At 41.3% G+C, this 27226-nt stretch overlaps 1 protein-coding gene and 1 pseudogene across 1 annotated transcript in view; both read left to right on the top strand.

Moving 5' to 3' along the window:
* LOC133229466 (putative zinc finger protein 727) overlaps positions 1–17344 on the top strand; it is a 38027-nt gene extending 20683 nt beyond the window's left edge. The window contains exons 8-11 of the mRNA XM_061385833.1: positions 5765–5891; positions 6382–6474; positions 16974–17111; positions 17262–17344. Coding sequence (XP_061241817.1) covers positions 5765–5891; positions 6382–6474; positions 16974–17111; positions 17262–17344 — 441 coding nt within the window. The remainder of the gene's footprint in view (positions 1–5764; positions 5892–6381; positions 6475–16973; positions 17112–17261) is intronic.
* A 582-nt stretch (positions 17345–17926) lies between these two features.
* LOC133229465 (zinc finger protein 519-like) lies at positions 17927–26114 on the top strand (annotated as a pseudogene).
* The last annotated feature ends 1112 nt before the right edge of the window (positions 26115–27226 follow it).

The raw sequence follows: 27226 nt of genomic DNA, 5'->3' as shown, positions 1-27226 counted from the left end.
CTTATGAGTACTTCTGTTTTCTCAGGGCTGCCAAGGACCAAGGTTCCCCTAGTCCTGCAAATTCCCTTAACCCTTCAGATTCTTCTGATGGGACAAAGACCTCACTTTCCACCACAGGGACAGTCCAAAATTTTTATCAGCTGAAATGCCCCTGATATCAAAGTCAGTTTGAGCATAATTTGGTCTATATTTTAGCTATAAAACTAAGACTACAGAAAGGAAAGATAACTTTTTGACACAGGATGGCCCTGATATTCTTTAGACTCTGGAGAAAACTGGTTAAAATGAAAGTTTCTTTCCCTTGGAAACTGCAAAACCGGTTCTTTTTGCATATACATTTTAAAACAACTAGCTTGTTAACAACTAGTTTGGAGAAGGAAATGGCAACCCACTCCAGTACTCTTGCCTGGAGAATCCCAGGGATGGGGGAGCCCGGTGGGCTACCGTCTATGGGGTCGCACCGAGTTGGACACGATGGAAGTGACTTAGCAGCAGCAGCAGCAGCTTGTTAAAAGGCCTGCCTAGGGAAAAGCTTGTAGTTAACCCTTTCCATGTCCTTGAATGTCACTGCCCACTTTGCCTGAGACCTGACTCAGTCTTGGGCAAATCAGAACTTTAAGCCAAACAAAGAAACAAACAAACGGTCAAAGAGATGTTTTAAATCTTGAGCAGGAAACTATGAAATCTCTGTCTGTCTGGATTTATGTATGTCTCAGTGTGCTTTTTTTTATATATATAATTTTGCTGAAGCTCTAATGAGTTCTAATTTAAATGGCCTAAAGGGCTTCCCTGATGGCTCAGAGGTTAAAGCATCTGCCCGCAATGCAGGAGACTTGGGTTCGATCCCTGGGTTGGGAAGATCCCCTGGAGAAGGAAACGGCAACCCACTCCAGTATTCTTGCCTGAAGAATCTCATGGACGGAGGAGCCTGGTGGGCTACAGTTCACGGGGTCACAAAGAGTCGGACATGACTGAGCGACTTTACTCACTTCACCTAAAGGAAGGTAAGTGCTTACAAATCAGACAATTCTAACTCCAAGAAAAATTTATCTAAATGAATTTCAGATTCATGTGAACTGGGAAATATTAAATATCTAGCATTAATGTTTGTTTACTAATCTAATGTAGATATGTCTAAGAGTCATTAAGCACAGTATTTTCATTGTGCCTAGGTTTATTATTACTTACATATTGTTATATTTTTATATCTGTTACAAGTTTCTCAACCAGGAAAGTACCTCTAGGAAAGGGGAAGAAAAAAAAAAAAAAAAGAACTTCAAAGAAAATGTAAAACAGACATGATCTTTCAGAGAAACTCTTTTAAGAATAATTATACTTTAGAAATGTCTCTCTAAAACATTCTCTAGATTTTGGTAACCTGACTTTCTAGGGCTGTGCCAAACTAAGTGATGGAAGTTTATTGACTAGCTAGGTCATTTGCAAATAAAATAACATTCTGAAACATTCATTACTGAGAACTAACTTCCTCTTACAGAGAAAGTAGAGATGTTGGACTATTCATGAATAATGCTTGATGCCATCCTGAGATGTTCTCTAGAATATTTTTTTCAGAAATTATCACTGGTATTTATGTTCACCAATCCACAGAATGCTTAACTTCTAGGCTGCTTAAGGAAAGTAGCATGTGTGTTTTCAGTAAAGAAGGTATGAGAAAAGAAATTATATTTTATGAAGAGAAAAGAAAGTAGGTCTGACTTAGAGGTGGCTCTTTCAGCATGGGAGAACAAAGTAATGGGTACAGAAAGTGATAAAGTTTTATGGAAAGTGGACCCCAAGGGAAGAGTTTTGTGCATAAATACATGTTTTCTTGAGATGTTGAGCTGCCTTTGATAATGGATTTTAAGTTTCTTTACCTCTAAAGTGATCTGTTCTAGGTTTACCTTTGAAATCTTCTTTGTTACTTTGGCTAAGTGAATATATTATTTCCCAGTGATCTACATGATTTTATCTGACTGTTATAACCCCCTTTGATATTTGTCCACAAAACTTCCTAAATGACTTGACTTCTAGCTGACTTTGGAATGCTTCAGAGGGCCCTTGAGACATCCCAGGGAGCTATTAAACTACCTGGGTTCATTGGACATGTTAAATTACATGGGAAGTATGGTTGAAGGGGTGATAAATCTTCTCAGATTGTGCTATATGGTTGATGCTACTAATATAGATATCCTAGAATGATGTGGAAGTCATACATAGATCTGATATGCCCTAATAAAATGTGGTCAACTATAATTCTACTTATCCTGTTACAGTGTTAAAGTCACAGCAGTGACCAGGCTACATTGTCAATTGCAGTTCAATCAGATTTAAACATGACTTCTATGGTTTCACTCTGATGCCTTTGTAAGAATACTGCTATTTCAAGATTTATGGAAAGGATTTTTCTGAGGTTAACCGATAAACAAGTTTTGTTTGCTATCTGATGCAAAAAGGCAAAATGGCTATCTGAGGAGGCCTTTACAAATAGCTGTGAAAAGAAGAGAAGCCAAAAGCAAAGGAGAAAAGGAAAGATGTCCCCATTTGAATGCAGAGTTCCAAAGAATAGCACGGAGAGATAAGAAAGCCTGCCTCAGTGATCAATGCAAAGAAATAGAGGAAAACAATAGAATGAGAAAGACAAAAGATCTCTTCAAGAAAATCAGAGATACCAACCAGTCCATTGTAAAGGAGATCAGTCCTGGGTGTTCATTGGAAGGACTGATGCTAAAGCTGACACTCCAATACTTTGGCCACCTCATGCGAAGAGTTGACTCACTGGGAAAGTCTCTGATGCTGGGAGGGATTGGGGGCAGGAGGAGAAGGGGACGACATAGGTTAGATGGCTGGATGGCATCACTGACTCGATGGACATGAGTTTGAGTAAACTCCGGGAGTCGGTGATGGACAGGGAGGTCTGATGGGCTGCAATTCATGGGGTCGCAAAGATTCAGACACGACTGAGCGACTGAACTGAACTGAAGCTGGTACCAGACTGGAATTTAGTCTAGTCTCTATGTTAATAGAACAAAGTTTTCTTAGAATGCAGCTTTCAATAAGAGATTATGAATTTTTTGCCTTTAAGTCATTTATATTCAGTTTTAAAATATTTTGTTACTTTGGTAAAGTAAATAAGCATTACTTAAGATTATGGTACATGTAGACAAAGCTCATTCTTCTTCTACAAACATAACCCCTCATGGTTAGACTTTTGCCATCTTGATGTCCTTAAAACATGGCCATAGTCTGCTCCTAAATCGGGGAATTAAAAATGGGTGAACAGTAGCTGTAAATCAAAGACTCAGGCTGTGGGAAATCTAACATGGCTGCCTGGCTTTTCCCAGCTCCCTGACAAACCTCATTTCTATTTGATGGGTTAAAGCCTTCCCTGGCTACAGGGTTAATGCCCTCATAAAGAAAAAAATGTTTCACTGAGTAGTAAGTTCTGTTCATTGTTAAACTAAGTTTCTAGTTTTGCTAATTAAAGTGTAGTGTTTACTAAGCCTCACTTCTGAGATAGTTCATTCTTATGTTATATTTCTAAAAGATTTAATTAAGTTATGATAGTTCATTCTTATGTTATATTTCTAAAAGATTTAATTAAGTTATTAAAAAGGACACTCTAAGTTTGTTTCTAAAGGTAATCTCAGGAAGCAATCTTCAGATAAAGATTAGATGCTCCATGATATACAACCAGGAGATTAAGACCTGGCTATAGTCATTTAACAAATGAAGTCAGATGACCTGTGGTATACTGAGCTCTACTTAATGAAAGTGCTTGACTTATCATTTTTACTTACGACCTGACTAATAATTGCTAGCCATAGCTAAATTATTTTCTATGTCGCTTACTTCAGAACATTGTTTCTTAGGTTACTAAATGTGTGACTGAGCCTGTGATAAAATGCTGATATGCAGCTCCACATGCTATCAATGATTGTAATAATGTAACTCTAGATATGGGAAGAAGCAAAAAGAGGGAATATTTTCCAGGACCTAGATGCTGTAAGACAGGTATGGTCCAGAGGCTTTTGCTACTCACAAGGCCTGCTCTAGAAGTAGCACATTGAGTGGCCTATCAATGGAACTTTCCCTAGACCTGGGAATGAGTCTTGCCAGTGCCGTAGGACACAATGGACAAGAAATGCCCCCAAAGCATGGTTAAATATGTGGCTATGAAGGGACCCTGCTGACTGGACTCTGCCAGCTGTCTCTACAAAGATGACATCATGACCACTGCAAGCTCCTGACTTGCAACACCCCCCGAAAGGAGTTCAGAGTAGAGATCAGAAACAAGGAACTCTGTGCTCTGGGAAAAACCCAGAACTGGCCTTCCGAAGGTCAGATGTTTTCATGTAAAGATTTTATGAGCCCAAATTCTTGCTGCTTCTTGTACCTAGAGAAACACATCACGAACCAATGTCTGGTTCTGGTTTTCCTGGCTAGCCCCTAATCTTTGGGCCATGTACCTTTAACTTTCTTGTAAAGTTTGTTTCTTCTAAAATACCACAAATTTCCAAGTGGTCGTGCAAGAATATTCCCTGAACAACACCTAAACAATGCTGAAACAACTCACCTTATCATTCAATGGACTCTCATCTCCCTCCATAAATGGTCCCTGACTGAGTAGGTAAAGGGAACCCAGAGCCCCATGGCACCCCGGCTCAGCCTGAAGAAGCCAGAGCGGTCATTGCTCCATTTTCCCTGAAACTGGATTCCCAAATGTGTGAGAAGGGAAATGGATAAATAGTTAGACATGAGCAGGGTATCAACAAGGGCCAAAGAATTGGCCCTAAAAATAAAGAGAGGGAGGTATGTGATGATGCAGGGACAAAAGACTAGATAAAACCAAGGAGGGTCTTGGAATGCAGGAATGGAAAAACAAGACTCATTAGCATCTTTCCCTCCCCCATGTTGTAACTGTTGATGGATTTCAGGTCCTTCTCAGCATTATAAACGGTCTCCCCTCCTACCCCATAAGGAGAAAGTATTTTTCTTACACATCCCCCACCCAGTATAGGTGCCTCATCCATTCATCAAATGATCTGCAAGACCCCTGTCCCACTCCTTGTACCCTGTCTATGAAAGTGGACTAAGGACCCCTGTTGAACATCCATTCTCCCTTGAGCTGGCCAACTGTTCTAACAACATCCCCCATTCTAATAAACTCTCATTTTGTCTCGTGTCTGGAAATTCTTTTCCAACACGACCCCAGACCACAAGAAAGGTTACTATCCTATTAGACCTGTTAAAATCTGTAAAACAATTAGAATTTCAACTTAAGCATGAATTCTTACCTTACTATTCTATTTTGTTGTGGTTCAAAATCGTCATTCATCGAGCAGAATTTTCAACATTACTAACTCAAATAACCTTGCTAAAAATGTGGCACTTTGGCCAGACATCAGAACTCTTGGATCAGACTACACTTAAAAAAAAAAAAAAAAATTCCTGTTTCTTTGATAAACAATTTATCCTATGTCACACGAGTAGAACACTGAAGAATAAATATGCTCATACTGCCCTGATTATTTTATAATTGCTCTTTCAGATGAAACTAGTCTCCCTAATGGCTTGTAGATCAATAACTCATCTTTTTTTCTTCATATTAGAAATTGGGTAGGAAGGAGTACTGTGTAAAAAGTGTATTTTGTAATGCCAGCCAAGCCACTAAATCACGACCAGTTCTCTGAACTTGCCATTTTCATCTTGGGTCACATTGCAAAGTCTTCCCATGGCCACATGGCACCTGTACTTTGTATTTCAGGGACGAATGACGTTCCAGGATGTGGCCATAGACTTCACTCAAGAGAAGTGGGAATGCCTGGACCTCGATCAGCGGGAATTGTACAGAGACGTGATGTTAGAGAAGTACGGGAACCTGGCCTCCTTGGGTGAGGATAACTGCCTTCCAGAATCCCTTATCTACCCACTGGGTTTTAGTTCCATCATGTCAAGAATGTCTTCTGAAATTTTCTGCTTCGCACAGTTTCAGATCTCTGCTTTCTAGGGGAAAATGGGTATTTGTGAGTTTAGAAAGAAAGGCTTCATGATGATTCGTTATACGGGTGACGTTTTTCTTCTTTGATGTACTCTGCGTCCTTCCTTCTAGGTTCGTGGTAATTGTGTAAGTTTTGTGGTATTAAATAGTTGTACCCTCTCTTAATTTCACATTGACACCACTTACTTTGGCTTAGTACTACTTGACCAGAATCTCAGGATCTGATTGTTAGATGTGTGTTAGTCTTGTATAGCTGCTTTGAATAAAGTATTTAAGGAAATCATTTTCTAGAACAAAATGCGTTGTCGTTTCACCTGAATACATATTGGATTCGATACTGATGGATCTCTAACAACACAAATATTCCTTTCTCTGATAAATAGGGCTTGTGTCTACGCTGGACCTGGTCGCCTTTCTGGAGCAATGGAAGGATCCCAGGAATATGAGGAGAATGGAGACAACAGCCATTTGCCCAGGTAGGTATGAATAGATGGAGATGATGACTCAGATGAGAGGTCTGAGGAGCAGCGAGGAACTCATCCTTCATCACGTGGTGTTGGGAGATTTGCTTCAATGGAAATGGTTTTCAAAAACCTGGGTTTGTGTCTACTACTGTGATAGAAATGTATCACCTGCCCCATTCTCTCTCTGAAATCATTCATGAATTTATCTCCAGTGATTTCTTTTCCCCGTCACAGATCAGATCAGATCAGATCAGTTGCTCAGTCGTGTCTGACTCTTTGCAACCCCATGAATCGCAGTACGCCAGGCCTCCCTGTCCATCACCAACTCCCGGAGTTCACTCAAACTCATGTCCATTGCATCAGTGATGCCATCCAGCCATCTCATCCTCTGTCGTCTCCTTCTCCTCTTGCCCCCAATCCCTCCCAGCATCAGAGAACTTTCCAAAGAGTCAACTCTTCGCATGAGGTGGCCAAAGTACTGGAGTTTCAGCTTTAGCAGCATTCCTTCCAAAGAAATCCCAGGGCTGATCTCCTTCAGAATGGACTGGTTGGATCTCCTTGCAGTCCAAGGGACTCTCAAGAGTCTTCTCCAGCACCACAGTTCAAAAGTGTCAATTCTTCGGCGCTCAGCCTTCTTCACAGTCCAACTCTCACATCCATACATGACCACAGGAAAAACCATAGCCTTGACTAGACAAACCTTTGTTGGCAAAGTAATGTCTCTGCTTTTGAATATTGCCGGGGTCCAGCCCCGGTGGATCCAGGGAATTCGAAGCGGGGATGGTGTCGGTGAGGATCAGGAAAGAATTGCTTAAGTAAACATTAATTAAGGATATAAGGAGTGGTTAAATAAGGATAGCTTAGTGAAGAAATTCAGTGGAGAAAAGAGGCTGAAATAAGGATAGCTCAGTGAGGAAATTCAGTGGAGAAAAGAGGCTGAATAATTCAGCCAGAAGGTGAGAGAAAGTATGACATGGGGAGACCAAGTTTCCGTGACCAAGGCCCGCACTTTATTTTCCAAAGTAGTTTTTATACCTTAAGTTATGCATAGAGGATAATGGGGGAAGGGGTAGAGTCATGCAGTAAGCCAGGCTTTCTTCCTGCAAACTTATCATATGCAAAAGTTTAGGTGATTTGCATCATCTTCTGGCCCAGAGGCCTGTTAACATTTTAAGAAACTTATTTTTCTCTAAAGGTGATTATTCTAAAGTCAGGTGCCACCCTCCAAAAGCATTAAAGTTGCATTCCTATAGGGCAAAGGTGTGGTGGGCTATAACAAGAAAAAGAATTAACTCAAGGGTCCAAGATTACAAACATTAAAGCTACTACTTACACCAATTATATTAATCAATACACTGCCAGGGACACAGCAGGTAAGGGATATGGAAACTTAGCAGCAAACAATGGTGCAACAAGTGAAAAACCCTTCACCAATACAATTTCTAATCAATCTTTTAACTGCTCAAAGGAATCTGTATTCAGACAGTTTAGAACATCTCATGCCTCTCACTGTTGGGAAGCTCTGAACAATCACATGTGGCTGGAAAAAGCTATTCAGGCAGGCTAGAGGACTTCCAAAGGAGTTTGTAGGTTGAAACACTGTCACACCCAGGAATTATTAACTGGAGCTGTAAGTTAATTCTTTTTTCAGAGAGAGTTAGTGGGGGACAGCCCCCCGAAAAGTCAGAGGTGTAGGTGAGAGCACAAAGCAGAAAGTAGGCAGACTCTGGTTTGGGGGGTAGATGCTCGAGAATTTCCAGGGGGACTCCTGAGGCTCAATCCCGCCTTTGCCTATGCCGAGCCTCCTTCCCCATGACCTCTTCCAGGGGCGGACCTCCTGCTCCCGGCAGAATATGCTATCTAGGTTGGTCATAACTTTCTTTCCGAGGAGTAAGCATCTTTTAATTTCATGGCTGCAGTCACCATCTGCAGTGATTTTGGAGCCCCAAAGAATAAAGTCTGACACTATTTCCACTGTTTCTCCATCTATTTCCCATGAAGTGATGGGACCAGATACCATGATCTTCGTTTTCTGAATGTTGAGCTTTAAGCCAACTTTTTCACTCTCCTCTTCCACCTTCCTCAAGAGGCTTTTTAGTTCCTCTTCACTTTCTGCCATAAGGCTGGTGTCATCTGCATATCTGAGGTTATTGATATTTCTCCCAGCAATCTTCATTCCAGCTTGTGTTTCATCCAGTCCAGCGTTTCTCATGATGTACTCTGCATATAAGTTAAATAAACAGGGTGACAATATACAGCCTTGACGAACTCCTTTTCCTATTTGGAACCAGTCTGTTGTTCCATGTCCAGTTCTAACTGTTGCTTCCTGACCTGCATACAGATTTCTCAAGAGGCAGACCAGGTGGTCTGGTATTCCCATCTCTTTCAGAATTTTCCACAGTTTATTGTGATCCACACAGTCAAAGGCTTTGGCATAGTCAATAAAGCAGAAATAGATGTTTTTCTGGAACTCTCTTTCTTTTTCCATGATGCCTTTATTTGTGATTGGAATGAAAACTGACCTTTTCCCATCCTGAGGCCACTGCTGAGTTTTCCAAATTTGCCGTCCTATCGAGTTGCAGAACTTTAGCATTATCATCTTTTAGGACTTGAAATAGCTCAGCTGTAGTTCCATCAGCTTTGTTGGTGTTCATGCCTTCTAAGGCTGACTTGACTTTGGATGCCGGGATGTCTCTTACTAGGTGAGTGATCACACCATCGTGGTTATCTCGGTCATTAAGATCTTTTTTGTATACTTATTCCATGTATCCTTCCGAATTTCTCTTAATATCTTCTACTTCTTTTAGGTCCATCCCGTTTCTGTCCTTTATTGTTCCCATCTTTGCATGAAATATTCCCAATACCTCTAATATTCTTAAGGAGATCTCTAGTCTTTAGCATTCTATTGATTTCCTTCCCATTTAGGTCTCCACAGAGCAATGAGTAGAATTCCCTCTTTCAATTATAGTTTTAAAGTCTCTCTTCTTATTTAATTTCTTAAAACCAGTAGTATATTAAGTTTATCTTATTTCTATTCAGCTTCCTTGGACACAGTCTTATGTGTCCTCAGTTTCTGCTTAGTTCTCTGTCACTATGATCTATGATTTTTAGATTGAAAGACCGAATAGAACATTCTCAGAAACATGTGTGGCAAGAAGTGCATTAAAGAATTACTAGGCACCTAGGATTTTTGAAAGTGTTTGGTGTCTCCACTTAAGATGACTGAAAGCAAGAAGTAATCATTAGATTGACTATTGAGAGGGTAACAGGCAGGAAGGCCAGGGGTCTCCAAATGGAGGAAACAGCCTGCAAGTGTCAGACATTTTTATCTGTCTTAAGCGGCAGGAAGAAACAAACTAGCAATATTTTTTCCTTCTCTATACAAATTTAAAGGGAGGTTTCTCTTAAAATACTGTGTTGCCATAATGACACCTGGTTTCCCCTGAAGTTAGCTATTCTTGAGCCTAGAGATAATCAATGCCTTTTTCTTATGGAAATGTTCGTCTTAAGCTATGCTAATGTACTATGCCTTTACCCCAAACTCTGTCTCCAAGTCGGTTCCTCCTCTTGGCCCAGAACCTACTTAACAAACCAGTATGGATATTGTTCTCCTAATCTATGTAAATGAAACTATTTGTATGGTGATCTGTCCTTCTTCAAGATTCAAGTTAATCATTTTATGGCCCAGGATAAACCATTTGGCGCCAAGACTATCCCAAAATGCATCTTATGGGTGAGGGGCCTGGTGCCATTCTGAATTTTAAGACATTCCTTTCTTTCATTAACAGACTGCTAGTGACTGTATAACATCCAGCTGAAGACTAGCAGGCGGGTACTCTTTCTGCCCCCTTCTGATGCCTATGTCAGAAGCTTTCTCTATCTCCTTTATACTTCAATAAAACGTTATTACACAAAAGCTCTGAGCGATCAAGCCTCGTCTCTGGCCCCGGATTGAATTCTTCTCCTCCGGGGGCCAAGAAGCCCGGTATATTCACATGATTCAACAACAACCTTTCACTATCACCTCTTAATTCAGTGGTCCTTGGAGGTTATTATCTTGTTTCTTCCCCTATAACCTATTTCTTTGCCATCTCATTTTGTCCAGCGTTCTGTGTGTGGTCTCTGTTTAGAAGGGTGCAGAAACCTAGTTAATCTTCCTTCTGGTATCTGCACCTTAGTAGGTGAGGATGGTCCAGAGGTTTGTGCCCTTATCCTCTCTTGATCTGTGCTTTGATTGCTGTTAACTGTGACCAGAACCTGCTGGGGATATTCAGGGCTGTTTCCCCCTTGTTCTGTGGTTGTTACTGCCCTGTCTTTGGTGGTGCCTGCTCCCTGCGTGGGGTAATAGAGCCCCCAGATCTGAGTCTTCGCTGTGAATCTGATCTGTGGTGCCAGGCAGGTGGGATTGGAGCACACCCACTGGGAGAGAAGTCACTGAGTATTACTCCTCTAGGAGTGTTCACCTCAGGGTGTGCTCTGGTGTCCCCTCTCATGCGTTCTGCAGGCTCTCGTGATATGGAGTGTTGGCACTGCACTTAGACCACCTTAACCATGGGCATGATGGCACATGGCCCTGGTGGCTCTCAGATGTTTTTTTTGCAAGGTCACCAGCACAGATTCAGTGAAGTCAGGTCCTGGGATTGCCTTGGGTGTGCAGCTGAATCCGCTGTGGTGCTACGGGGCACCTCTGGCTCTGTCCTGGCCCAGCCCCCTTGTGTAGAAGCCCACAAAGTCTACAGCTGCTAAAGCTACACCTGCCATGACTGGGAGAGCCCTGGTTGTTGATTCAGATGCTCTGTAGGGGCTGAGGTTACAAGGCCGGTTGTGGGTGTAAGCCCATGGCTTGTGTTGCTCCAAGGAGAGGTTTCAGGTTTCTTCTTTATCCCTGGGTTTCACGTGTGCTTTCAGCTCCATCTGTGCGTGTGGCCAACTCACAAGTGTCTTCTCCTGAAGCTGCCCCCGAGCACAGGATTCTGCTGATTGTGGAGGAGATGGATGGGAGAGGCCATGTCTGGGGGCTCAAAAGTCCTACGTGGGTGGAGTTCTTCATAGTCCTTGGAGAGCAGAAGCCGGCACAAGGGACAAGGGATGCGTGGGCTTCTTGTTTGGGCGTCACTCACCAATGGCATTCTGCTCTATGGTGGTTCAGGCTTCACCACAAGCATCTTGTTTGCAGAGCTCCTCCGTCATGGCCATCCCTTCAGGATGTTTCCTCATAGCCAACAGTAGTCCTCTGCCTCGGTCCGCTCTACAAACCCCACATTTCAGCACTCAGCCCTTGTCTGCATTGGTGGACATGCCTCTAAGGCTGGGTAGGCAGGGCTGGGGTCAGCACCCTGTGTGCAGGTCTCACTCTGTCCTGCTGCCACACGCTGGTTGCCATGTTTTCTTTGCACAGAGAATGAGGCTTGCCTTCTGTCCAAACTGAGCTCCCCCAGTGAGAAGCTTCCCCGGATATGGAGATATCTCCTCACTTTCATCTCCTGGGAGGGTTACAGGCCCCAACCCACTTCCTCTCCTCTTCCTTTTCCTTCTTCTTTCTTTTGTCCTGCCTGGCTCAGCAGGAATCTTTCTTGTCCTTTCAGATATCCAAGGGCCTCTGCTACTGTTCAGCTGGGCTCCAAGAGAATTGTTCCATTTCTCATTCATTTGTGGAGAGAGAGATGAGCTCCACATCTGCCTAAGCCTCTGGCATCTTGATCCTTCGATCTCTATTTTACTTTTAAACTAGCGATGGTCATCAATTTTCTCTAATCTTTAAAGATATTCACTGAGAAGAGCAGGGAAAATTACTTGTTATTTGGTATCTTTCAGCTGTGTCTCCACAAGACACCCAGGATTTGATGCCAAAGAATCCAGCGTTAGAGGATGTATTCCCAAAAGCAAACCTAGGAATATATCAAATATTTCACCTCAGAAACTTAAATTTAATGAAAGACTGGGAATATACAAGGGTATATGAAAGACAGAGAGGATGTTTTTATGGAAATAAGGAAATGGAGACAGTTACACATAATGCTAACATTACTGCCAAAAGCAATGAGCAACGTGAGTCAAACTGGGAAAAACAGCAACTTCAATCTTCAATATCTGCCGAGAAGTGTAAGTATTTAAGAAAAGATTTCCATCCTTTTTTGAAACCTACATATTCTCTGAAGGGACATGTGGAAAATATGGAAGGTAATTTAGTCTCTACTGCAAATCCTCATTCAGACAATTGTGAATGTAGGCTTCTACTAAACATACATTCAAGGATGTCTGAACACGTAAAATTTAACAATGAGTGGGAAAATTCACTATCTAATCAATTTGAGAGATCCGTGAGCAGAGAGTCATTTTTCTTCCCCCGACAGATATTTTCTCTCCATTCCATGATATATAATGTTGATAATAATGGAGGAGACATAATCCAGCCATCATTGTTCACTAAATATTGTGATATGGTTAATACACAACAACTTTCCATATGTAATAAAATGAGTCAGACCTTAAGTAACAGCTCCAGCTCCAATAATTGCAAGAGTATTAATGGTGGACTGAGAAGGTATTCGGGCAAAGAAAATGAGTATAGGGTTGAAGGAGACTCAAAACTTTTGAAACATCAGGGTTCCGAAACATCAAACAAGGGTTCTAAAAGTAATAAATGTAGAAATACCTTTGATCAAATGTCAGGTTTTTCTCTAGATAAGAGTACTTGTACTGAAGAGAGGACTTGTACTAAATATGGGAAGGTTTCTAATCAGTCTTTAGAACTTATTCAACAGCAGACTGTTCACAATCCACAGAAAGAAAACAAGTGTAAGATATGTGGGAAAGTATTTAGTAACTCATGCCATCTAAGTAGACATAAGAAAATTCATACAGGAAGGAAACCTTTCGAAGGTACAGAATGTACCAAGGCATTTAACCATAGCTCACTTCTTACTAAACATCAGAGAATTGACGCTGGAGAGAAACCTTATAAAGTACAGAATGTGGCAAAGCCTTTAATCACAACTCAAATCTTATTCAACATTGGCGAATTCATACGGGAGAGAAGCCTTACAAATGTACAGAATGTAGCAAAGCCTTTATCTGCTACTCACAGCTAACCTATCATCAGCGAATTCATACTGGAGAGAAGCCTTATAAATGTAAAGAATGTAACAAAGCCTTTATCCGTGGCTCACATCTTACTGAACATCAGCAAATTCATCCTGGAGAGAGACCTTATAAATGTAAAGAATATGGCAAAGCCTTTATTACGAGTTCAGTCCTTACTCAACGTCACCGAATTCATACTTGGGATAGATGTTATAAAGGTACAGAAAGTGGCAAGGCCTTCATTAAGCGTTCTAGTCTTACTAAGCATCAGCAAACTCATACTGGGGAGAGACCGTATAAATGTACAGAATGTGGCAAAACCTTTAATCGGAATTCAATTCTTACTACACATTTGCAAGTTCATACTGGAGAGAAACCTTATAAATGTAAAGAATGTAACAAAGCCTTTCATCGTCCCTCACTTCTTACTCGACATCAGCTAATTCATTCTGGGGAGAGACCTTATAAATGAACAGAATGTAACAAAGCCTTTATTTAGTGCTCACATCTTACTCAACATCAGCGAATTCAACTGGAGAGAGACGTTATAAATGTACAGAATGTGACAAAGCCTTTAGTCATAGTAGTAATCTCACTAAACATCTGAGAACACACACTTGAGAGAAGCCCTAGTAATGGAACAAGTGATGGAAGAGGTTTGCCCTAAACATGCATCAGAAAACACAAGAGTTTATATAAGAAACCAATGGAAGTGATGCAACAAATATATAGAAAGGTATTTAATCAAAGTTAAATCGAAGTAAAGATGCGTGCTCCTGCTGCTAAGTCGCTACAGTCGTGTCTGACTCTGTGCGACCCCGTAGACAGCAGCCCACCAGGCTCCCCCGTCCCTGGGATTCTCCAGGCAAGAACACTGGAGTGGGTTGCCATTTCCTTCGCAATGCATGAAAGTGAAAAGTGAAGTAGCTCAGTCATGTCCGACTCTTTTCGACCCCAAGGACGGCAGCCCAGCAGGCTCCTCCATCCATGGGATTTTCCAGGCAAGAGTACTGGAGTGGGGTGCCATCGCCTTCTCCAAAATATGCGTACTAGAAGGCATTTCATCAACTTTGTTTTCAGAAGTTTCTCTGAAGGAGAATGACTGCAGGGAGCAGTCCATAGTTAAAACTGATGGAAAATGGATATTTTAGCATGAATCGTGAGATGAAGGTTAATGGTTAGAACATTACAGTTCTTAGCAATGTATATATGCCTGTTAATAATGATGTGATGTGAGGTTATTTGGAGTGAATGTAATTCACCACTCAAATAATCCACGTTATGCTTTCTTTCTAGTGTGTTTGCAAACATAGGTTTTTGATGGTTTATTAAAGATTAGCCTTTTTATATTGTGTTGCAACCATTTCTATCTAATCTCCATTAGAAGTTTGAGAATAGCATAATGTAAAATGGACAATGAGCATTTAAATAGAGGTGTTTGTCGTTGACGTGAAATATCTGGAGGTTGCCATGAAGTAAGTGATCGTTTAATCTTTCCGTGTGTTAAAGTAAGTCAGAAGTTCGTTGTAATGTTTCAATAGTAATATCCTTCATTTGTAAGAAGAACACAATGACAGTTCACTGCAATATTGATGTATCTTTATAATATTAACACAAGTCATGATTATTACTTGACAGTGTTGAAATCAAGACAGCAATAACCTAGAAACGTAAGAAACCCTTCCTGGAAAAGGCATGGAATTGGTGCATATCATGCTTGCTAAGTGCTTCCTAGTCTTTGTTTGGTAAGGCATGGAAATCAGAAATCTCACATCATTATATCAAAAATTGAATATCTTTCTCCGTACTTTTGATCTGTATTTAATCATGGATCATACCGCGGATTGTAAAAGGTTTTATTTCAACTATGTGTGAAATTTAATACATGGTTATTCATAAAAGTGAATGGCTTTTATTGTTTCGGTTGTTGTAATGAATGAAATGTTAACCCACCACCAACAGCAACCTCGCCCACCTTATTTAAGGTTGTAGTGAAGAGACCGCAATTAACTGTTCGATAACACACAAGGATGGCATATGGGGAAATTAGTTTACTCACTGGATTTAAATTTCTCATAACTTCATGTACATTCCATCATTTCTAGGTTGTATCTCGTCTTTCATTTTGTAACTACTTAGACACTGGGATGATTCTAGTAAGAAAGATGATACAGAGTATTGTTGACAGTTTCCCTAAACTGCTCCATGATGTTGCTGCCTCAGCATCTGTCTGGGGATCAGGCAGCCTGCAGGTCCTTGAGCTCACACCAGCCAGTCTTGTGAGCACATGCACTAGATGAACCCCTTCCTTGAGACCAGCAGTCTTGCTGGACCTCAGGGTCTATCCACAGACCCCCGTTCAATCACACTGAGAGAGTCAATTTCTAGGCAGGTTGATAAGTCCAGGGGTCCCCAAGGAGAGAGGGGTCTGGAATTCTCAAGGAGGAAGAAAGGACAAATGTAGTTTTATCCTGCTTGAGGACACTCTCTGGAAAAACACTTTCTGGCTAATTTTGTTGTCTTAAAATGTAAATTATGGGAGTGGGTCTAGTGAGGTCTTTACAACCTCCAGACAGTCTTTTGATTCACTGGAATAACTAAATAAAAGTATGTAACTCCTTTGCTAACACTAGCAAGGGGGCACTCTTTCTGCCCCCTTCTGAAGTCTATGTCAGAAGCTTTCTCTATCTCTTTTATACTTTAATAAAACTTTATTACACAAAAGCTCTGAGCGATCAAGCCTCATCTCTGGCCCCAGATTGAATTCTTCTCCTCAGGAGGCCAAGAATCCAGGGGTCTTTTTTGGTTGAACAGCAACCTTTCAACACCCTCACAGTGCTCACCAGAATCCTTGACTTGGTTTAAGTGAATTAACCCACACTCAGCCTGGAGAGCCTGAGGCACTTCACTCAGGGTAAAGTGTAAAAGCTGAACTGCAAGTACTCTTGTTTTCTCTGCCTGATTCAAGCTTTAACCTCTCTCAGAATTTCCTGCCCTAAATCTTCCCCTCCATCAGGATTACGTGACCCGTTTCAGAAATGACCTCACTGATGCCCTCCCAACAGAGTTCTGTGTGCTCCTGTGGGAGTATCAGGGTGGTTTGTAGGAAGTGTTCCAGGAGATTCTAAGCAGAGGCCCAGGTTAAGGACGTAGCTCCTGGTCCATCTGGATCATCTGAGAGCTGAGCCCCGGAGTCAGTCTGAGGAGAGGCAGCAGGGTTGGTCTAGCTGTATTTGGACGGAGGAAGTCAGTCAGCTCACATCATCTGTGTGAGCAGAGTGTTAGGAGCTCTCTATGGGGAGAGAACAATCAAGAAATGAGTTCACAGGCTGGTCTCCAGGTAGAAATTCATTGTTCCTGAATCTCTCCTGAGACAGAGGACAGGAGAGGTCGGTATTCTCAGCTTTTCAAAATCCTTTTGTTTGTAGGAGCGGTGGTTGCAGAATATAAAGTTGTGTTGATGCCCTCCAAGGTATTTTCTCAAAACTCAGAAGTGCGTTTGCAGCGTAATATCCCCAGAGAAGACAGAGCAGGAGGAAGAAGAGAAGGAAATGGCAGCTTCTCAGGTAAATATCCTGTCCTGGGTTTCGGGCTGTGTCTGCTTTTCCTCCTAAAATGCCCCAGTGAGAATATGCAAGCCTTTAGCTCTCTGCTCCTAATTTTTCTTCCCGGGCATTTATTATCATCTTATTTTTTCCTATTTCTTATTATGATAGTGCAGACCAGCCCTTTAGACTACTTCCTGCTGTCCCAGACCCTTTGCTCCATTGTCTGCATTCTCGCTTTCTATGGAGCATGATGAATTCTCAACGTCAATCAGCGACTTTCAACTGTTGAAAATATTCTTTTTGTGAGAGATCAGCATTTGGCGTCACTCCTATCCTTACTCCCACTGGGATGTGGTTTGGTGTTGGGATTTTAGGGACGTTGGGAAATGCAGTAATGACAGCACCTGCATGCAATTTAGATATTTAGAACAGAGTTTGAAAGTGCCATTATACATAGAATCAACTCTCTTCTGTCCATGGGATTTTCCGGGCAAGAATTCTGCAGTGGGTTGCCATTTCCTCCTCCCCGGGATTCTCTCCACCCCGAGACTGAAGCCGCATCTCCAGCACTGGCAGGCAGATTCTTTACCACTGAGCCAGCTGGGAAGCCCAGTGACTCAACTCAGTGGTCCAGAGTTTTCCACAAAACTTTCAATGGGCATTGTACAGGGACGTGATGTTAGAGAACTATAGGAAGCTGGCCTGCTTAGATGATGACAGCTTCCTTCCAGAATCCCTTATCTACCTACTGGGTTTTGGTTCCATCATTTCTAGAATGTTTCTGAAAATTTTTGATTCCCACAGGAGTTTGAAATCTCTCCTTTCTAAGGGAAATGGGTATGTATGAATTTGGAAAGAAAGGCTTCAGGATAATTCATTATGCTGGTAACCTTTTTCTTCCTTGATGTACTCTGCCTCCTTCTGTGAGAGTCAATTCCTAGGCAGGTTGATAAGAAGTCCAGGGTCCTGAGGAGGAAGGGGGAGGGTGGTGGTCTGGGACTCTCGCGGAGGAGATAGGGGTCTGCAATTCTAAAGGAGGAAAAGACAAATACCTTTTTTCCCTTTACATTCCTTGGTCTTAGACACATAAAATGACTTTTTTATGTCTTTATGAGTCTTAGACACAGGACTTTTTCTTTAAGCCCAGAACTGATGATTAAACAACAAACAACTCGGTTTAAACTCTATACTAGGGATTATATAACAAAATGTATCCTGCTTGAGCACAGTTTCTCCTTCCTGAAAACCTTCTGACTAATCCTGATATCTTAGAATTTATATTATGGGAGAGGGTCTGGTTCAGTTCAGTTCAGTTGCTCAGTCTTGTCTGACTATTTGCAACCCCATGGATTGCAGCACACCAAGCCTCCCTGTCCATCACCAACTCGCGGAGTTTACTCAAACCCATTGAGTCGGTGATGCCATCCAACCATCTCATCCTCTGTCGTCCCCTTCTCCTCCTGCATTCAATCTTTCCCAGTATCAGGGTCTTTTGAAATAAGTTAGCTCTTCGCATCAGCTTGCCAAAGTATTGGAGTCTTAGTTTCAGCATCAGTACTTCCAATGTATATTCAGAACTGATTTCCTTTAGGATTGTGGGAGTGAGTCTGGTAAAATTTGTACAACCTTGAGACATTCTTTTGATTTATTGTAATTACTGATTAAAAAAGTATATAGCTCCCTTGCTTAGACTAGCAAGGGGGGCACTCTCCACCCCCTTCTGATGTCTACGTCAGAAACTTCTCTGTCCCTTTTTCACTTTAATAAAACTGTGCTACACAAATGGTCTTCAGCGATCAGCTCTGGTGCCTGTTCTCTGGTCCCAAAGTTAAATCTTCTTGTTTGGAGATCATGAATCTGACACCCTTCACTGGAACCTATCACTGCATTCTAGGTTAGTGGTAATTGTATAAGCTCTGTAGTATTAAATAGACACCCCTGTTATTTTTTTTTTTTTCCTTTTTTTTAGATTTTTTTTAATTATTATTTTTACTTTACAATATTGTATTGGTTTTGCCATACATCAACATGCATCTGCCACAGGTGTACACGTGTTCCCCATCCTGAACCTCCATCCCCATACCATCCCTCTGGGTCAAGTTCACAGTTACACACTTACTTTGCCTTCGTAGTACTTGACCAGTATCTCAGGATCTGGTGTTATGTATTTGTTAGTGTTATATAGGTGATTTGAATAAAGGATTTGGGGAAATCATTTTCCAGGCTGTATTAACATTGTCTCTTGTGTTCTCGTCTCAACTGAACACATATTGGATTGGACACTGATGAGTCTCTGAAACACAAATATTCCTTTCTCTGATGAACAGGTCTTGTGGGCTCCAAGCTGGACCTGATCACCTTTCTGGAGCAACTGAACGATCCCAGGAATATAAGGAGAATGGAGACAACAGCCATATTCCCAGTATGTATGAATGGATGGAGATGATGACTCAGATAAGAGGTCCAAGGAGCTAGAGGAAGTCATCCTTGGTCAGGTGGTTTTGGAAGATCATCTTCAGTGGAATTGATTTTGGAAAACCTGGGTTTGTGTCCACTGCTGTCATAGAAATGTATCACCTGCCCTAGTCTCTCTTAAATCATTCATAAATTCATCTCCAGTGATTACTTTCCTTCATCACAGTGTGAACTAGAAGTCTCCTCTTGTCTTGTGAGAAACTGCATTCATTTGTTGCTCTTCCATTTCTGGGGGTCCTAGGAAAACTGCCCATTTTGAGTAACTGTATGACAGTCCTTTTAAAGTTTCTTTGTACCTCTAGCCAAAAATGTGTGAGTGAAGTGGTAGACAAACTCCTAAATTACTAGGAATACTGGGGACAGGTTTTTGTTTTCTGATTTATAACTTCCTATCCACAGGGAGCTAGAAGGACCTTCTAAATAAATTTCAAATTCAAAAGCTTTTTTCACTACAGAAAGCAAAACCTCCCGAAAATGAAAGACTGCACATCTCAGGTTGACTACAAAGTTTCTCTCTTCCTTATATGATCTCATATTAAATATCTTAAGTGTATTTGCCCCAATTCTAAAATGAAAAATATTTACTATATTCAATTACCTCATAGAATTTTAAAATAAACTGGCATAAATGCTTAGCACATTTTGCACCATATTATTAATACTTGATTCAAGTTATAAACATTTCTAGATTATATAAAGAAATTAGTTTAAAAAGTTCTAATTGGAATATAGCTGTTTTACAATTTTGTACTACTGTATAGCAAAGAGAATCAATTATACCGATCAGTCAGTTCAGTTCTGTGGCTCAGTCGTGTCCAACTCTTTGGGACCCCATGGACTACAGCATGCCAGGCTTCCGTGTCCATCACCAACTCCCAGACCCTGCTCAAACTCACGTTCATCGAGTCAGTGATGCCATCCAACCATCTCATCCTCTGTCGTCCCCTTCTCCTCCTGCCCTCAGTCTTACCCAGCATCAGGATATTTTCCAATGCATCAGTTCTTCACATCAGATTGTCAAAGTATTGGAGCTTCAGCTTTAGCATCAGTCCTTCCAACGAATATTCCGGATTGCTTTCCTTCAGAATAGAGTCCTTGCAGTCTAAGAGACTCTCAAGTGTCTTCTCCAACACCACAGTTCAAAAGCATCAATTCTTCGATGCTCAGCCTACTTTATGGTTCAACTCTCACATCCATACGTGACTATTGGAAAAACCATATCTTTGAGTACACAGACATTTGTCTGCAAAGGAATGTCTCTATTTTTTGGTATGCCGTCTACATTGCTCATAGCTTTCCTTCCAAGGAGCAAGCGTTTTCTACTTTCATGGTTGAAGTCACGATCTGCAGTGATTTTGAAGCCCAAGAACAGAAAGTCTGTCACTGTTTGGATTGTTTTACCATCTATTTGCCATGAAGTGATGGGACCAGATGCCGTGATCTTAGTTTTCTAAATGCTGAGTTTGAAGCCAACTTTTTCACTCCTCTCTTTCAGTTTCATTAAGAGACTCTTCAGTTCCTCTTTGCTTTCTGCAATTAGGGTCGTGTCATCTGTATATCTGAGGTTATTGATATTTCTCCCTCTCTTGATTCCAGTTTGTGTTTCTTCAAGCCTGACATTTCACATGATGCAAAGTGAAAGTGAAAGTCACTCAGTTCTGACCAACTCTTTGTGACCCTATGGACTATACAATCCATGGACTTCTTCAGGCCAGAATACTGGAGTGGGTAGCCATTCCCTTCTCTAGGGGATCTTCCCAACCCAGGGACCGAGCTGAGAGCTCCTGCATGTTGTACTCTGCATATAAGTTACACAAGCAGGGTGATAATAGGCAGTCTTGACATATTCCTTTCCCAATTTGGAACTAGTCCATTGTTCATCTCCAGTACTGTTTCTTTTTGACTTGCATACAGATTTCTGAGGAGGCAGGTAAGGTGGTCTGGTAGTCCCATCTTGTTAAGAATTTTCCACTTTGTTTTGATCCACACCATCAAAGGCTGTGGCGTAGTCAATAAAGCATAAGTGGATGTTTTTCTGGAACTCTCTTGCTTTTTCTATGATTCAGTGGATGTTGGCAATTTAATCTCTGGTTCCTCTGCCTTTTGCAAATCCAGCTTGAACGTCTGGACGTTCTCGGTTCACATACTGTTGATGCCACACTTGGAGAATTTTGAACCTTACTTTTGTAGTACGTGAAATGAGTGCAATTGTGTTAGTTTCATCATTCTTTGGCATTGTTTTTCTTTGGGATTGGAATGAAAACTGACCTTTTCCAGTCCTGTGGCCACTACTGAGGTTTCCAAATTAGCTGGCATACTGTGTGCAGCACTTGCGCAACATCATCTTTTAGGACTTGAAACAGCTCAACTGGAATTCTATCACCTCCACTAGCTTTATTCATAGTGATCCTTCCCATGGCCCACTTGACTTCAGACTCCAGGATGTCTGTCTCTAGCTGAGTTATCACACGATCCTGGTTATATTGGTCATTATGATCTTTTTTGTATATCTCTCCTTGTATTCTTGTCCCTTTTTCTTAATAGTTTCCACTTCTGTTAGGTCCATACCATTTCTGTCCTTTATTGTGCCCATCTTTGTATGAAAAGTTCCCTTGGTATATCAATTTCCTTGAAGAGATCTCCAGTCTTTCCCATTCTATTGATTTCCATACCACTTTGGTCTCCACAGAGCTATGAGTTTCAACCATATTTTTAAAAGGCTCTCTTCTTATTTAATTTCTTAAGAACTAGCACTTTATTTAGTTTATCTTAATTGTAATCCACTTCCTTGGACACTGTCTTATGTGTCCTCAGTTTCTGATTCATTTTCTGTCACTACCATTTATGATTTTTAGATTGAAACATCTAATAGAACATTCTCAGAAACATGTTTGAAAAGAAGTGGATTAAAGAATTATCAGGAGACTAGGATTTGTGAAAACGTCTGGTGTCTCCACTTAAGACGACTAAAAGCAAGAAGTAATTTTTAGATTGCCTATCTTCTCTTCATTTAGTGGTTTTTGTAGGGTTTGATGTTGCTTTGCTCTCTATAACCTATTTCTTGCCTTCTCATTTTGTCCAGTTTTCTGTCTGTGATCTCTGTTTTGACGGCTACAGTAACCTAGATAGTCTTCCTCTGGTGTCTGCAACTTGGTGGGTGAGGTTGGTCCAGAGGTTTGTGCCCTTATCCCCTTGATCTGGGCTTTGATTGGATTACGATGACCAGAGCTTGCCCTGGATATTGAGGGGATCTTCCCAATTGCTCTGTGGTTTTCACTGCCCTCTTTGTGGTGATACCTGCTCTGCTCCCTGGTTGGTGGAATAGAGCCCCAGATCTGTTTCTGAGCTGTTTCTGATCTGTGGTGAGAGGCTGGTGGGATTGGGGCACACCCACTGGGAGAGAAGCCACTGAATATTTCTCCTCGCAAAATATTCTCCATGCGGTGTGATCTGTGTGTCACCTTTCATGCTCTAGCAAGCTCTTGTGTGATCCTATTATAGGCATTGCTCTTGGCCCCACCCTAAGCATGGGTCACCCTGTTTATTTAATTCATATGTAGAGTACATCATGAGAAATGCTGGACTGCATGAAGCACAAGCTGGAATCAAGATTGCTGGTAGAAATACCAATAATCTCAGAAATGCAGATGGCACAACCCTTAGGGCAGAGAGCGAAGAAGAGTTAAAGAGCCTTTTGATGAAACTGAAAGAGGAGAGTGAAAAAGTTCGCTTAAAACTCAACATTCAGAAAACTAAGATCATGGCATCTGGTCTCAACACTTCATGGGAAATAGACAGGAAACAATGGAAACAGCGACAGACTTTATTTTTTCGGGTTGCAAAATCACTGCAGATGGTGACTGCAGCCATTTAATTTTAAGATGTTTATTCCTTGGAAGAAAAGTTATGACCAACCTAGACAGCATATTAAAAAGCACAGATATTATTTTGCCAACAAACGTCCCTGTAGTCAAGGGTATGGTTTTTCCAGGAGTCATGTATAGATGGGAGAGTTGGGCTATAAAGAAAGCTGAGCACTGAAGAACTGATGCTTTTTAACTGTGGTAGTGAAGACTCTGAGTCCCTTGGAGAGCAAGGAGATCCAACCAGTCCATCGTAAAGGGAATCAGTCCTGAATATTCATTGAAAGGACTGTTGCTGAAGGTGAAACTCTTATACTTTGGCCACCTGATGCGAATAAGTGACATTAGAAAAGACCCTGATACTGGAAAAGCTTGAAGACAGGAGCAGAAGGGGACAATAAAGGATGAGATGGTTGGGTGGCATCACTGACTCAATGGGGTCCCAAAGAGTCGGACACGACTGAGCGACTGAACTGAACTGAATCACTCAGATGAACCGTTGGGAGGAAACTGTAACCAGAGACCTGCTTACAACAGGGCAGTTGGCTTTTCTCTTAGGAAGTGAGTCCAGAAAGAAAGAGGGAGACCGGAACCCACATTGTTGTTTATAACATAACTACAGAAATTACATACCGTTACTCCTGCCAGAATCTGTTGATACACAGATTGCTTCTGTTAATTGTTGTTGCGGCTGCTGCTGAAGTGATTACGTTCTACTTTTGGTCACTGAGGAGACACCCATCTTCACACACTCACACAAAGGGCTTTTGAATTTTCCCCGTTTTTCAACTTGCTGAAAACACCTCAGATTCCCATAGAGACACCTCTCAAAATTTTTCTCTTTTGCCTTAATTGTTTGAAACACTAGTTAGAACAAGCAGGAACCAACTCTGCTCCAGAAGGAATCAAAGAGATTTAAAGGCATCAAAAGGTAGAGAAAGGAAGCACAGCTGGACAGAAGGACCAACAGACCCAAAATTGACAGGAGTGGGGGTGAGGGGAGGCAAGGCTCCGCCCCCACTGGCCCCGCCCCTACGTACCTGTGCTTTTGGCCTCTTCCTACCCTGGACCTTACGACGCCTCTTGGTGGCCGCGGCGTAGCTCACTCACCTTCCTCTGTCATACAGGAAGGAAACCTTTCAAGTGTACAGAATGTAGCAAAGCATTTATCCGTTGCTCACATCTTATTCAACATCAGCGAATTCATACTGGAGAGAAACTTTATAAATGTACAGAATGTGGCAACGCCTTTAATCACACCTCAACACTTTCTGAAAATCAGCAAATGCTTACTGCAGAGAAACCTTATAAATGTACAGAATGAGGCAAAGCCTGTAATCAGAACTCAACTCTTACTCAACATCAGTGAACACATACTGGACAGAAACCTTATAAATGCAAAGAATGTGACAAAGCCTTTATCCATTGCTCACATCTTACTCGACATCAGCAAATTCATACTGGTGAGAGACCTTATCATTGTACAGAATGTGGTCAAACTTTTATTCAAAGTTCAAGTTTAACTGCACATCATCAAATCCATACTGGGGAGAAATGATACAAATGTAAAGAATGTGGCAAAACCTTTATTACAAGTTCAAATCTTACTCAACATCACCGAATTCGTATGGGGGACAGACGTTATAAATGTACGGAGTGTGGCAAGGCCTTTATTAACAGTTCTTGTCTTACTAAACATCAGCAAATCCACTGGGGAGAGACGGTATAAATGCACCGAATGTGGCAAAGCCTTTAATCGGAATTCAGTTCTTACTACAGATTTGCAAGTTCATACTGGAGAGAAACCTTATAAATGTACAGAATGTGTGGCAAAGCCTTGAGTCATAGTTGTCATCTCACTACACATCTCCGAACACATGCTGGCGAGTGATGGAATAAGTGATGGAAGATGTTTGCCCTAAACATACATCAGAAAACAAGAGTTTATACAAGAAACCTATGGAAATGTTGTAACAAATATGTAGAAAACTATTTAATCAAAAATCAACTTGAAATAAATTACAGAGATTGCATACTAGAAAGTATTTCATCAATCCTCTTTTCTAAATTTTCTCTAGATGGAGAATTACTGTAGAGAGCAATCCATAGTTAAAAACCAGAAAATGGATATATTAGCCAGGATCGTGAGATAAAGGTTGACAGTTAGAAGGCTACACTTATTAGCAATGTATCTTTGTTTACAATGACTTGATTTAAGATTAGTTGAAAAGCAAAATGAATGTAATTCAATGCTCAAATAATCCATACTATGCTTTGTTTCTAGTGTGAATGAAAAAAAGTTTTTGATGGTTAATGCTTCAAAGATTAGCCTTTTTATGTTGTGTTGCAACCATTTCTATCTATTTTCCATTAGAAGATGAAGGATCAGTTCGGTTCAGTTCAGTCACTCAGTCATGTCCAACGCTTTGTGACCCCATGAACCGCAGCAGGCAAGGCTTCCCTGTCCATCACCAACACCCGGAGTTTATCCAAACTCATGTCCATCGAATCGGTGATGCCATCTAGCCATCTCATCCTCTGTCATCCCCTTCTCCTCCTGCCCCCAGTCCCTTCCAGCATCAGGAGCCTTGAATAGAGAGACCTTTGTTGGCAAAGTAATGTCTCTGCTTTTGAATATGCTATCTAGGTTGGTCATAACTTTACTTCCAAGGAGTAAGCCTCTTTTAATTTCATGGCTGCAGTCACCATCTGTGGTGATTTTGGAGCCCAGAAAAATAAAGTCTGACACTGTTTCCACTGTTTCCCCATCTATTTCCCATCAAGTGATGAGACTGGATGCCATGATCTTCGTTTTCTGAATGTTGAGCTTTAAGCCAATTTTTTCACTCTCCGCTTTCACCTTCATCAAGAGGGTTTTTAGTTCCTCTTCACTTTCTGCCATGAGGGTGGTGTCATCTGCATATCTGAGGTTATTGATATTTCTCCCAGCAATCTTCATTCCAGCTTGTGTTTCATCTAGTCCAGCGTTTCTCATGATGTACTCTGCATATAGGTTAAATGAACAGGGTGACAATATACAGCCTTGACGAACTTCTTTTCCTATTTGGAACCAGTCTGTTGTTCCATGTCCAGTTCTAACTGTTGCTTCCTGACCTGCATACAGATTTCTCAAGAGGCAGATCAGGTGGTCTGGTATTCCCATCTCTTCAAGAATTTTCCACAGTTTATTGTGATCCACACACTCAAAGGCTTTGGCATAGTCAATAAAGCAGAAATAGATGTTTTTCTGGAACTCTCTTGCTTTTTCCATGATCCAGTGGATGTTGGCAATTTGATCTCTGGTTCCTCTGCCTTTTCTAAAACCAGCTTGAACGTCAGGAAGTTCACGGTTCACATATTGTTGAAGCCTGACTTGGAGAATTTTGAGCATTACTTTACTAGTGTGTGAGATGAGTGCAATTGTGCGGTAGTTTGAGCATTTTTTGGCATTGCCTTTCTTTGGGATTGGAATGAAAACTGACCTTTTCCAGTCCTGTTGCCACTGCTGAGTTTTCCAAATGTGCTGGCATATTGAGTGCAGCACTTTCACAGCATCATCTTTCAGGATTTGGAATAGCTCAACTGGAATTCCATCACCTCCAGTAGCTTTGTTCATAGTGATGCTTTCTAAGGCCCACTTGGCTTCACATTCCAGGATGTCTGGCTCTAGGTCAGTGATCACACCATCATGATTATCTGGGTCATGAACATCTTTTTTGTACAGTTCTTCTATTTTTGCCACCTCTTCTTAATATCTTCTGCTTCTGTTAGGTCCATACCATTTCTGTCCTTTAT

Source organism: Bos javanicus, chromosome 18 (genome assembly GCF_032452875.1).
Source record: "Bos javanicus breed banteng chromosome 18, ARS-OSU_banteng_1.0, whole genome shotgun sequence".
NCBI lineage: Eukaryota > Metazoa > Chordata > Mammalia > Artiodactyla > Bovidae > Bos > Bos javanicus.
The sequence above is the reverse complement of the archived record's forward strand: the minus strand, read 5'-3'. Positions and strand labels throughout refer to the sequence as shown.